The sequence below is a fragment of the Patiria miniata genome, unplaced genomic scaffold (assembly GCF_015706575.1).
Source record: "Patiria miniata isolate m_02_andy unplaced genomic scaffold, ASM1570657v1 HiC_scaffold_27, whole genome shotgun sequence".
NCBI lineage: Eukaryota > Metazoa > Echinodermata > Asteroidea > Valvatida > Asterinidae > Patiria > Patiria miniata.
In genome coordinates this window covers 3,629,685-3,643,708 of record NW_024037066.1, presented here as the reverse complement: position 1 = coordinate 3,643,708, position 14,024 = coordinate 3,629,685, and the positions used below count along the sequence as shown (strand labels likewise).

General features: G+C 39.4%; 1 protein-coding gene across 2 annotated transcripts in view; it reads right to left on the bottom strand.

Annotated features, from left to right (window-relative positions):
• Positions 1 to 10,233, bottom strand: part of LOC119734505 (hemicentin-1-like) — a 97,574-nt gene extending 87,341 nt beyond the window's left edge. For both annotated transcript variants that reach the window (XM_038208038.1, XM_038208039.1), the window contains exon 1: positions 9,133 to 10,233. In XM_038208038.1, the coding sequence (XP_038063966.1) occupies positions 9,133 to 9,499 (367 nt within the window). In that variant the 5' untranslated portion in view covers positions 9,500 to 10,233. The remainder of the gene's footprint in view (positions 1 to 9,132) is intronic.
• Positions 10,234 to 14,024: the final 3,791 nt, after the last annotated feature.

Below are 14,024 nucleotides of genomic sequence, written 5' to 3'. Positions count from 1 at the left end.
CCTGACTGAAAGTTCAACCAAGTTCGGGTGTTTTTTTTGGGATAGTCAAAAAGGAAATGGCTTTTCAAGCACATTCTAAGTAAACATGTAGGCCTGTACAGAGATTTGGTCTAAAAAATGCAAGTCTTTATAAATCATAATTCTTTGATTCTTCCGTGTCTTGTCCAGTTTGTGCTTTTTACCTGGAATTTCTTGTAGTCTTTAATTGCTATTCAATCAAAATGGCCAAAAAAACTACTAAAAGTAGAAACTGGAAGTCTTATGCAGTAGGCACATAGAATGTGTGGTACGTAGAAATGCCACTCAGTTTTGTAGGCAACATCATTGCCAATTTAACTCACAAAAAAGAGGCTGTTCAAAACAAGACACATTGTGAAATCAGTTCAGATAACAAAAATGTTCCCCACCCAAAAAAAATCTTGCGCAAAAATTTCAACAAACATAATGTTCCTGAATGCAGGTTTTGTTCAAACCCTACGAGCACTAAACCACAAAAAAGGGAAGGAATGTCTTTTTCTTGGCCATCAGCGCACTGTCTCGCCCAATCAGGGCAATGAACGGAGATTTCATAAGATTCTTCTCAAATAACCACACCGAAAAAAAAGAAGAGAAGAAGTCCTACAAAAGAAGAGCCCCTTACAATCCATCCAAATAAACAACAGTGGGGGTTCCACTTTGAGAAAACAAACATATCCTCCAATGGGCCATTGTAAAACTGCCTTATTTGTGGACACTAGAAAGGATCCAGTACAATGAGGCAGGAATGTTAGCCACTGTGGAGAGATGAGGGGTAACACAATGGGAAGCTCTTGAAGGGGTGGGGTAAAGGCCCAGGAAGAAAATGGAAAACTGATGGTTGTCAACATCTTGGGTAATTTGAGGGTCTTTACAGGAGGACAAAACCCTTAAATTCTATTAGCAAACTGGCTTTGTAGGTCTTTATACAACTCTGTAAACAGGAAGGGAAAACGGTGATTGGGAGGGGGGGGGGCAGAATTGTAGAGGCTTTAACAGGTCCAAATTGTCGGTTAATTGAAAAACAACCTGTTTACTGATTGTTCAATTGTGGCACTTTGGCACTGGTGTCGAATTCAAGCAGGCCGTCCAAAAAGATGTGTTACAAACACAGTAACAATCACCATGTGAACAACTTAAAACCTCAAAATATAACTTGAAACCTTGGAATCTGGATTTACACAGCATATAAATCAGTGGGTTTTTTCTGTGAACAATTGTGATGTTGAGTGATTAAAACAAACCACAAATGACCTAGTGAAGGAGGAAAATGAGGTAATCTCCCTTCTGGTTGTCACAATGATTCATCCTAAACTTGAAATGGAATTTATACCATGAGTTTGCACAATTACATGTAAAAAGCCACTAATTATCAAAGACAAAATGGTAACATGTTTTGGAATTATTACACGTCAAGCCAAAAAGTCCAAATCTAGTCCAAAACTAGTTTCACAAATGAAAACCTTGCATCGTAAAAGCTTCAGAACTTGGCTTTTTCCAAAAAAAAAAAAAACCTTGTGCACAATCTATCCTGGTAATTCTGCCCCAAACTGCACCCTACATCACAACAGTTGGCGGGGATCAAGTGCGTGACCTCTGGGGTCAGATGGGAGGTCAACCAAGGTCAACTCATGTTTCAACTTCCCCCTGGGGACGTCATGTACCTTGTATAAACAGTCTTTGATAGAGTTTTAAACGTTACAACCCCATTTCAGACAGTCACGTTGGATTCTTGTCAAAGTTAGAAGTCAAAAGTTCAGAAGTAGTTTAGACCAATGCCTGTCAGTCAATTTTTTTTATATTTTTTTTACAAATAGTGCAGGTGTGTGGGGATAAACATAAACGACAGGGGCAGCAGAATACTATATTATTCTGTATGAATTGTCAGATAAGAATGACAAACGCTAAAGGATGCCAGAATGTGCATAGTAGGCCCTGCATTGAACACATATGTGGGAATAATTTTGGGGAGAATTGATGAATAAGAAAAACTCAGGGGGGGGGGGGGTTAGGACATGTACTTCAGTGTCCTAAAAAAATCCTAAATACAATACATGTACAGTCTATAGTGTATAGTATATACCATTTTTCTTAAAACTATCAGTGTTCAGCGACTTAGTTGAGCCTTCCCCCCCAAAAAAATTCAACTGTCCTGTCCGTGGTGTGAGAGAAATAGTTCCCAAACAATGTCTTTTCCTTACAAAACATCCTTTTACAAGGAAAATTGCTGGCACTTTTTTTTATCAGACTTCCAGGCCCGGCTTAAAATCATTTCTGATTTTCCAAAGCATGGTCACTTTCAATTGGGGGGGGGGGGGGGGGGGGAGGGGAGGAGGAACAGAGGGGGGAGGAAGGCTGGGCTGTGACAACAAATTTGCCAACAGACCATCCTTGCTGAAATTAAAGGTAGACAGGAATTTTCACCCCAGTCTACCGGCCTCCGTAAAATTGAAAAGTAGGGGGGGGGGGAGGGAGGTGCACACCATTTTCCCACTGGGTATGCTGTTCAAAGTGGGCGATCATGGGCACTATCAGACAATAAGGGGCACTCTTTATCCCGGCACATTTGCTGGCGGACACACGATTTTGCTGACACCATGACGATTATGCCGACAAAAACAATTAATAGGGGGGGGGGGGTTCACAGCCCCCTCAAACACACCCATCTACCCCTGCCCGTGAGCATAGTAGCATGTTCCCTTTACACGAGTACAGAAAATCCTCGGAATTGTGCTCTAACCATGAAGGGAAAGGTTTCCATTAGTGACCACAATGTTACCCTTACAACATTAATCAAAGAACGACGCCAAGAAACATACTAGAGACTGACTGACTTCCTGTAAACACCGCCTTGGCAGTGTGATGTGGCATGCCAATGTTTGATCTGGGGAGAATGATTCTCAGGCAATTTATGAAGGACCACCTGTTCTTAGCCACACTGCTCTTTCTCAATTGTTTCAGGCGTATGCTTGATATAAAGTTTGGAAAGACTCCATGGAAATTATTGTATAATGACAACTATGTGGTTATTACACTGATAAAGTATACTCAAAAGCAGGAACATGATGTATGTACACAGCCCTGTCAGAAAATTCAAAAGCAATTTGTTGAATCGTTTTCTTTTTAAACACTATTCAGCTGTTAAACTGACGCACTGAGTGGCAAGTAAAAACTTTGAAGCACCCAAGGATGAAAAGTTTCTCTGAAATTTTTTTTTGTCTTCAAAAGCTGAATATTAACTAATGAAATCCAAATATTGGCTTAAATACATGCATGAGGTGTAACAATAAAATTGGAGTTTATCCACCAAATTGACATAAATTTGGTTTATTGATACACCGGCTTCAAGTCAATACTCGCTGCTTGCCAGACAAAAATATCCGACTGGGCCCCCCTGATGGTATTTGTCCACAGGTCTAGGTCTCAGTCAGCGGGCCGTCAAGGTTGGGTTTGAAAACCTCAACGGGGATGTCTAGGCTAAACTTCCGGTAGTAACTTGCTCAATGGGGACTACGGTTTCGCGGGATTATTAAGGGAAAATTGTTGCTCCAAATATGGTGATATGGTGATTGATCTGTGACTTTGTTGGGGCTGGATTTAATCAAGAATCGGAACACAATTTTCTTGTTTATATTAAAAGTGGTCAGCTTTGACATCAGGATTATAGAAAATAGGAACATTGTTTTTCCACGAAGGACATCATTATTTTTTGCATATTTTGTACTACATGATGTGACTGATTTATCACAATTCTGTGGATTTTTTTATTCATTGCAAACAGTTTCAAATGATTTCCTAAGGATTAATTAAAAGTATCATGAAAAACAAATCTCACAAAATTTACAAAATGAGACCTAAACTCAAGAAAACACGTCTACGAAGAAATTCATCAATTCATTTCAGACATGCAACTGGGAATTTAGGGGGGAAAATGAGGAAATTGCAAACCAAACAAGACTTTGTAGTTTTGTATAGTGTTTTTCAATTTGTAATGGCATTCATGAGAAGTAAAAATATGAGGAAATCAGCGGATCCGGGGAAAAGTTGCATGCCTGCATTTTAATGAGTTTGAGTTTCCCCAGCTTTTAAAGTTTCAGACACTAGAACACAAATAGGACTTGATAACAAAAATCAAATAATATGGAAAATGGCCTCGATCTTGTGTCCAAATCTGGTTTTTCAATTTTTTGACTGTCTGACCCAGTAGGCCTACACAGGGCTCGCTCAATGACAGCCATCTCTGTAAAGAACTGCAACTGCGTATTTTACGCAATCAAGCACGCATTGCACAGTGTTGAAAATGCTTCAAACACGCGCGCTACATTGTTGTAGTTGCTCGAAATGTGTTCGAAATACGACGCAGCCGATGCGCGTTATGCAAATTGACGCTCAAAATGCCAATGCATGTTGACGGTCTGTAGGAAATGACATAATTTGAACGAGACCTACAGACATGCAATCTGTATCAAGAAGATACTGGATGATTCTCAGGTCTTGCCTGGGATGGTCTTGCATAATCCTACATGTAGACTAAAGCTTTCACTCCACCAGAGCTAACCACACACACACCAGTGACCTTGTGAACAGACTGTGAGAGTTGACCGTCTTTCCTGTTGCCTGCTCGGCCTGACTGTTTCCATTCTGTCTGGTGGTTCCTGTGGCCTTGCTATCAACCATGCAGCCCACCAATGGTTAGGCTCCCACAACCAACATTTACATAGGTTCCTCACAAGTTGGTCTTCATGGTCTTCCTTATTAATTTGAAAGACACTATCTCAAAGGCTTCCTTCAAATAAATTGAACTGTCTGTTCTAACACGATTGATATCTGTCTGTCTGTGGTTGTCAATTTAATATTAATTCCATTTTGTGAGAGTTTATTTGTTTAATTAAGTAATTCATTTTCATTGAGAAAAAATTTCAAACTCTGTGGCGAGGATTTAATTTTCTCTTCAGAGGAAAGATGTTCAAACCCTGCTTTAGGAATTGAGTTGGCTCTCAAGCACAGATGCTGGAATACTAACCAACAACAAAATGCTGTTCTCGCAGTCTGGTTCCTTGACCCTACTTCAAACGAAACCGAGCAATTTATGCTAGACGAAGGGAAATTGTTAGGTCAGGGAACCAGAGTAGCTGGCTTGCATCGGATGTGTAACCGATTGCAAACAAAATGAGGACTAACTAAATTTGGTAAATTGGGGGCAGTGTTTGGAAAAAGTCACTATTTTTTACCATCGTCGGAAATAGACACAACTACAAAAATTCCGCTTTTCTTGAAAATGACAGCACACCAGGTGCCATGATTTCACAGGATGCTTGAGACTATTATTCACTTACAGTCAAGTAAGGTATTTCATAATATTTGGGCATTTTTGTTTTTGATGTTTGCAAATGTTGAATATTTCCTTTAAGAAGGTCTGAAGAATCCAAGCAGCCTTATTTTCTTACACCAAAGACCTACATGTACACAGGTACCATTATTTAAAATCCTGAATTAGTCCTGCCTAGCAATGGGAAGGGCTTTTTACTGAGTTAGGATCCAAATATTGCAACCTGTTTGAACAGAGTAAAGATTCCTGAGGTTCGGCGGACAAAACACAAAGCAAGTTTTAAAACGAGTTATAAGTTTTACATATTGTTTGAGTTAATTTTTGAAATGGCACAGGGACGCAAGGTCTACAGCATTTCTGCCAAGTGCCAATGCTGTGCAAAAGTTGAGCATAATGTACATTTACACTATCCTTGGATACAATTTCAGAAAGTCAAAGTCATGAGGCATTATAAGAAGGCAAAAGGTTCAACTTTCAAGTGACCTCAAACGGTAAAAATTAGGCACAAGGTCAGCGACTTGAGCTCAGGTAAACCATCTGGAACGAGTTAATATCTCCACCGGCTTTTTGTTATTACTCCGTTTAGTATTTGATTCCGATATCCAGCTGAATAAAAACAGCAAGTCTTTAGTCTCGCCTGACAAGTTAACATCTTAGAATTTCTGTGACCCGAGCACAACCAAAATAAATAGTTCAGGAAACAGTTTATAATGTAGGTGGCAGCGGAGACCGAAAAACTGCTTGAGGTCAATTTTTTTTTAAATAATAGGGTGTTGAGGAATTCGTGGGCTTTTTTAGTTTGTGGACTATTTTAACTATTACCATCTGTCTGTAAAATTGGTTCCGTGAAGGATCTAAATTCCCACTGGACTATTTAAAAATTCTGTATAATTTCCGAAAACAAATTGCATAAACCATGCTACCAAGAAACTGTAAAGTTACTGTATTATGACTCACCAAAATGTTTAGCCTAATGTGACAATCCGGACACAAATTCGACTACGGCCTTGATTTTGTCTAGACAAGAGTTTGTATCCGGGGAAAGTTGCCTAAATACTGGTACTTATGACTTATTGGGCAAAATAAGGAGTAGGTTAAGATGAAAGGGGGCGAGCAGTCTGACTGTAAGCCTGTTATGTTAAAGGGAATATACATCATTTGCTTTTGCTGTAATTTTCAGAAATGGATGGAATTGGGGGGTTGGAAATATATAGCAAATATAGTTACACTGACTTTTTTGAGGTTTTGGGTTCGAAAATGCTATAAAAACCAAGAAAAACAATCATTTTCCTGTAGTCTGGTTCCCTGACTCCATTTAAGAAGAAACAGAGCAGTTTACATATATTGGGGAATTGTAAGGTCAGGGAACCAGTCTAGCTGGCTTGTACCCGTTCATAGGTGTGTAATCGATTGCAAACAAGTGCGATGGTCAACTGGGGCCAGTATTTGAAAAAAAGCCAGTTTTTTTCCAACGCTGATCGGCCGATCAGCGTTGGAAATTGATACAAAAATACCACTTTTCTTGAAAATGACAGTATACCAGGTGCCATGATTTTACAGGATGCTTTACACTGTCATTCACTAACAGTCCAGCAAGGTATTTCAAAATGATTTGGTAGTTTTATTTTTTGATGTTTGCAAATGTTGTATTTTCCCTTTAACTAAGAGTAATAGTGTAAAACAACAAATTTCAAGGGGTTTAAATTTAAAACTTTGATTGTATCTCCAGTGTCACTCATATTAAGGAGATAATCTGTGCCAAATTGAGGAGAAAATGTGGGGGGGGGGTTTAGATTTATAAATCTTTTAAAATTCTTATGGAGGTTGAGAATGCCTTACAATTCCTTGTGTTTTTTTCTCTTGTGACTGAGGTACTTTATGTCTTGAGTTTGCTCATACTCATAGATTTTACTCTGCTATTGTACTTGTCCGGTGTTCCTGAACAAAATCAATGTAAAGCCTCCAGAATTTTCAAGAAGATTTTTGGACAAATTGTTAATGGAACATTGCTCTGCTACCTTTAGTTTAAGTTGACTTACTAAGATAGAACTTTACAAACCTTTTCAACGATTCCAAATACATTCCATTCACAAATTGTCTAAATTGTTAACAACTCCAGGACCAAACCAGAAACCATTGTTGGCATGAGATTAGCTTGATAGGATTAGCTGAAGGACTGTAAGGATTAGCCTGTCACTATTCACTTCCTGTAGATCTTATTAAATGTACCTCCCAGAATTACTGTTCATCTTTTGTAACTCGTGGTATAGGATTTCATGTAGGTGGTCCCTTAAAAAAAGGCACTAATTTGGGGGTGTGTTTTTTTTGGGGGGGGGGAATTTCATGGCTCAGAAAAAAACTCTTTGGAGATTTCATGTCTTAGAAATATACTTTAAAGACAAAACACTGAGTAACAGATAACCTTTTGGGAATTTCAGCTATGAAACGGCATAGAATTGTTGTGCAAAATAGAGTTTTCACAAAAAAAGTATCAAAACTACATTCAATTCTGGGTGGTAAGACTTCATACATAGGCCTTTAAATGTGTAAAACAACAGGTTTTTGTTTCAAATTGGGCAGGGGAGAGAATTTTACTCATGTTGCAAAAGAAAGGGAACATCATTTTCATATTTAAAACAAGAGTAGGCCCGCATGCTTTACATCGTGATTACAACTGGAAAAGGAAAGATTTCCATAATACGAAGTTCACTTAACACCCTGTGTACAAACCCTATGAGATTGGACTGAAAAATTCGAAGTGTTTTCTAAGAAAATGCTTGTATTTTCTCACTGCTCAAATTGACTTTGATGACATGAAATTGCTATCTGGGGGCTTGTTAGTCAATACAGAGGAAAATTAGTGAACTTCTTATATGGAAATCGTTCCCTGGAAAAACTTGAACAGCGTACATGTACTTCTGTAGATCAGGGTGGAGTGACGTCATCCGATGAAAACATCATTTTATTTGCACACCAGTTTTGTTGCTACGGTATGTGTTACCATTCAGCACTCCAGACTCAAGAACCATCAAGTCAAGAACATAGGTCTGGGAGCTAGGTAAGCCAATGTAACAAACAAATTCCCGGATGTCCACGCCCACCTTTTAGGGGCAAGGGAGTTGAAAAGTTTGGGAATTGGGCAACTGCAGCTGTTTCCGTTCAATCTTTACCCTGCCACATGTGCAGAATTTACATTTGCTGTAAATCACTTGCTGCCGGACATAAAATGGGAAATGGACACCCTTACTTGATGTAGTTGGTTGTGTTTTGAGGCGTTGACATTTATCATGTTTTTACTCAGGGGAATTTGAACATGTTCAACATCATATTTCATGATATTCTCGGTTTCTATCAATTGAAGTGGGAATAGGCCAATGCCGTGGTTTCGTACAGTTGAGCAAGACACAAAATCTATTGTTCTTTGGGAGAAAATTAACTGAATGAAACAACTGGCAGACTGTGAAAAAATACAGCCTTATGAACACTAGATGAAATATTTAGCTTTTTGTTATTTGTGTTAACCATCATAAGAAAACCTTCCTTTTTTAACATGTTTAAGATAACTTTTTTGTCTTTTCTTTTACTAAAAAATACTAGATTTTTAAGACAAGAAAAAGTACTGAATAGTATGAACAAAATAAAAATATCACATGATCAATAGCAAATTCATTAAAACATCACACGATCAATAGTAAATTCATTAAAACCATGTCTGTGGCAATTAACATGATTAAAGTTCAATAAAAAAAAAATACAAACACGCTTTTTAATTCATTTGTGTTGCTTACCAGGATCGTGGAATGGCACAAGTCCAAAATTCCTCAGTGGTTGTTCCCTCCTAGACATAGCCGTGTTCAAAATATTTTCAGCTCCATCTATAACTTGGACTAAATCGTCAAACATTGAGCCAGTACTGTCAAAGACGAAAGTTAGTGACGAGCCAGAATTTGGAGGCGGGGCAGTTTCTTCGGATTCGGGGGCGGGTGCAGGCTGAGGGGCAGCGAAGCCCAAATCCCCGGCAAAGTTATAGCTAACACTCGGGACTTCATACCCAGGTATCTGTGAGTGGACCCCACTCAGGGGCAAGGAGCAAAGTACAAGGAGGAGGGGGGAGAGTTTGCTCAAGAACGAGTCAGTTGTTGAATGAAGCAGCATCTTGCTGGTTGTTCCGAGGGACCAAAATTGGTTGCCCTCTCAAAAAAAGTGAAGACTTCACAAGTGGCGTTCAAAAAAACACCCCAAATCCTCGTGAAAAAAAAATACAGATTGTTTCTGTCACAACAATCACATCAACAGACTAGTCCAGCAGTGTCACATCGTCCAGTGATGTTCGGTCATAAGCTTCAACTTGTTGAAACTAAGGAAACCTCACTCGAAAATCGTTCCAAAACACACACAACCAACTCGGCGAAAAGTCTTCCTAAACTTCACTACTTTTCCCCCCTATCAACAAATCAGTTGTACTACTACTAGCAGCATTCAGCAGAGGAGTTTATGAGTCCACACCGTCGTCTTCTTGCCTGCTTACAACTGAAGGACAAAGTTGAAAGAGTCCGTTTTTAACTGACTGGAATCCCTTGAGGAGTTCAGCGGGTGACACCACGTCAGCCCCCCGTCAAGAACAGCGCGACTTCCGACTGACCGAACAGCTCGTGCTCGCTGAATTGTAACCAGTCCTCGCGACTCCACCAGTAAATAGAAAGGAAGTGGTCGTGGAGGAAACAATAAAGCTGTCTACATGGCCAGCCAGAATCAATGACTTGTGTGTGCGAGCAGGTGAGATACACACACGATTTATTAAAATGAGCAATTGGAAAAGGCGAGGAACAGTTAAAACACACGTGACGAAAACCACAAAGTGTTAGAAAGTAGTGTAATATACGTAACATACCGCGCACGCCGTATCGTCAAATCATTTTGTTGAAGGGCGCCCTCCCATACCCACAACACAGGCAACATGCACATTTTAGACGGGCACTGCACTAGTTAAAATAAACTAAACAGTTATTATGCACGTAGTTCGGCACTTTTACTTCTTAGTTTGCACTTTACTTTCATTGTCGGAAACATATTACAAACGGGATTTAACAAAATGCGGCAAATGAAATTCCTTTAGCATGTACATACAATAAAGAAGAAAAGGACACAAGTTGGGCGTTAGCCCATTAACTATACACAAATACATGTATAGCCATAGGTAGACAGCAGGGCCTACTTCAAAACTGCGATTACGAAAGGAAAAGAAATTGACAACATAGATATGCATGAGCACGGCATGCAAAGTATTGAATGTCATTTGGTGGTTGAAGATAATTAAAAATTGACATTAATCGTAATAAAAGTAAAAATGATGTAAACAAATTAGGTTCCGGTGTATTGCCGAAAATTCTTCGTGACGGATTTGTTTACGCGAATTTACGCATGCGCGGACGTGAGTTCGATCGGTGGTGTGACCATGGAGGAATAAAAACACATTCCTCCATGGTGTGACTGAGCCTTTGGTGACGTTTCTTTTTGTCATAACGTATGATCAGCTAAACAAATCCATCACAGACAAAAAACATTGAGTTGAGAACCACACTCCGCCCCTTCCATTCAAATCTGCCCCAAAAGTTGCACAAGTGGTGAAACACAAAAAGTTGCACGTACGGCGAGCTTTCGCGGAAGGGAGGTCGGGAAATTAAAGTGGACTGTCAAGGGGGGTGTGCATGGAGACAATTTTTTGTGTAACCCTAAATTATTTTTTTCAAAGATGGTAGGGCGCAACATGTACCTACCATTCCCTTCTTAGCTTACACTTACCTGGATCGAAAAAGGGCACCAGACCAAAGTTATAGATAGTCTTGTCCCTGCTAGCAAGCACTGTCGTTAAGATCTCCTTGGCTCCTTTCAGTACTTGCTCCCAATCATCGTACATGGAGTCGGAGATATCCAAGACGAAAGTAAGAGTGGTTCCCATGGGACGAGGCTTGGCAAACGCTGGGCGGGACCCTTCAGACACACCCTGAATCTCTAGGGTAGCTTGTAAGGGGACGTGGTTACTCTTGACCGTGGTGGAACGCCCAGGGTGGGGGCTGAGAAACACAAACAACAGGAGCGTCAAGTACCCAAGGTGGCTGCAACTCATTGGCTCCATAGTCAACTTCTTAGACACTGGCTTCGATAATCTTAGAATAAAAGTGCTCCCTGTTTTACAGAGAATTATACCGAATTCGTGGATTTACCGAGGTTATTTCAGATGCATTCATCGCGGTAGGCTTATTCCAATAACTCGCTTCCCGTCTCTGGGAAAGATAGAACTCGGATCGTCGACTTGAAGTGGTTTGACATCGGACCACGCGATGGTGCGAGTATCCAGACAAACAACGCAACAGTGCATTTGAACCCCCTGCCAAAGTTATATTGATGTTATATGGGCCAAGTCAATAGAACAAATAAACAAACCTAAAGAAAACATGGACGTCCGTTTTCAGTTGACATGCATGTCCAATATCCTTTTAGAGTAGACGCAATGATATATGCGAGGTTCTGAAGTTCAGATTTTGTCCTTTCTTTTTCTACCTTAATTTCTTTGAATAAAATGTTGATGTTTGAAGTCAAATTACTATAGTTCGAAGTGGTATTTCAAGACGATATATCTTCATTACTGCGTTTTGACCAACACGTTTTTAATTAAATGTTTAGGCAAAAAATGTTTCGAACAAACGAAAAAAAATTGATTGGTGGGCTTGTACAAGTTTAGCCTTTGCAGGCTTTTCCGTCAACTTGACAAAAGTCTCTGCTTCCTACTCTGGAGATGAAACTGACAAGAAACTAAAAATAAACTTGATGAATCCTTCATAATTATATATGAAAAACAAAATGGTTTTCAATTGGATGATTTATAATCACGTGAGTCTATATTCACTGCTAATTGGTTGATACCCTCAGCAATTATCCACAATTATTACAAAAATTGTATAAAAGACAATCCAATACGGTTCGAAATAAAGTGAATAAACATCGTCACTTTCTTCAGATTGGCTTCTTCGTTTGTTTGTTTGTTTGTTTGTTTGTTGGGGTGTTTGTTTGTTTGTTCGTGAGTAGGGCATACCGGTATGCTCTATTTTCAACAATATAATTGGTTCTATAGGCCAGAATTTTGTGTAAACCGGGATCTTTAACATTCGAAAGTATTACTGTAATTGAAATCTTTCGAGTTTTATGCTGCCTGTTGTCCATCAATGGTGTTCCAAATTTTGAAATGGACAGATGTTCAACTTTCAGACAGATACAGACTAAATCTCAACGACAAACGTTTTATTCTATACCTATTCCTACTTTTTGCCATTGTAGGAGTATATTCTCCCTTGTCAGTTCATGGTTCCCCGGGCAGCCTGACAGATATCACGGTAACCGTGTCTGGATTACCCATGAACCGTCAATTGTTCAACTACCGAAAACATTCACCCCATGATCAGATGTTGCCCGTGGAGGAATTCCCCGGGGGAACCATTCTATTATTCCCGATCGGTACATCGGGACAGTTACGAGTTCATTTACACCCGAGGGCCTCGGGCATTTAATAAACCTTGGCACGCACTATGACGAGTGAAGGCTGATAACATGGCCCAGGAAAAGGGGAAATATCAGTATTAACCAAAATGGTAAAAAAATCACGATTCTTTTTATTCTGGAAGACTTGAAACGAAAGGTGTCCTACCACAAAATGGCAAAAAAGGAAACGGTAATGCGTGCAAGATCGTTACATAACCATAACAATCATCTTTATATAGGAAAAGAAGATATGAACGAAATATGGCAAATCTTTAGTGATACAAAATATACGCCTACATTTTTAGTAAAAATGTTGATTTCAAACGTTTGATGTCTGTGCGTGGGTGAGCACGAGCACACCCAACTCAGAATAAGCTAAGACAACTTATTAATAGCCCTACAGTAATCCAAAAATGACCATGACTTAGATATTACACAAATCAAATTAAAAATTAAGGGAGAAAAACTGGTTGAAACTTGACTTTTTGTTTTTCCAGTATTTTTAAACTGAATTTTCGATCCGTGTTCTCAGCTGGACTGATGATTACGAGTAATAACAGACTCAGCGTGATTTGCCTGAATGTTTGACGGGAGTCCAGCATAATTTGCCCGGTATGACTTCTGCGGATGACGGTCAATAATCACTGATATAAGGGGGAAAATCAACGGTCAATTACAGAACAGGGCCAAATCTCATGCAGCTGCTTAGCAAGTTTAATGTGCTAAACACAAAAATTTGTTGAGTACCAGTCACAAGCAATATACACCACCTGATATTTTGGCTGGTAACCTTTTTTTGCTCAGCAAATTTCTAAGTTTGGCAGGTCCTTGAAATTTTCCCCAGCTGACTGACACAACCGGGAACGCCCACCTGAGGGTCTTTGCACGGCTGTTTGAAAGCGAGGTTACAAGGGCAAATATCGGTCCATTGAATCGAATTGAATCTTATATTACGAAACCCAAAGTCTTTGTTTTTCCCTTGCACACATGCCTTAGTTCTAATATTGTTCTCTTCAAAGACCAAACAGTTTATGCATATCAGAATTCCTAGCAAAGAAGTTTTATGGATAATGTTAAGTCTTGACCACGCTGTAAATAGTTTATTATTTTAAAAGAGTCGGCCATATTAAATTGAAAGCGAGGC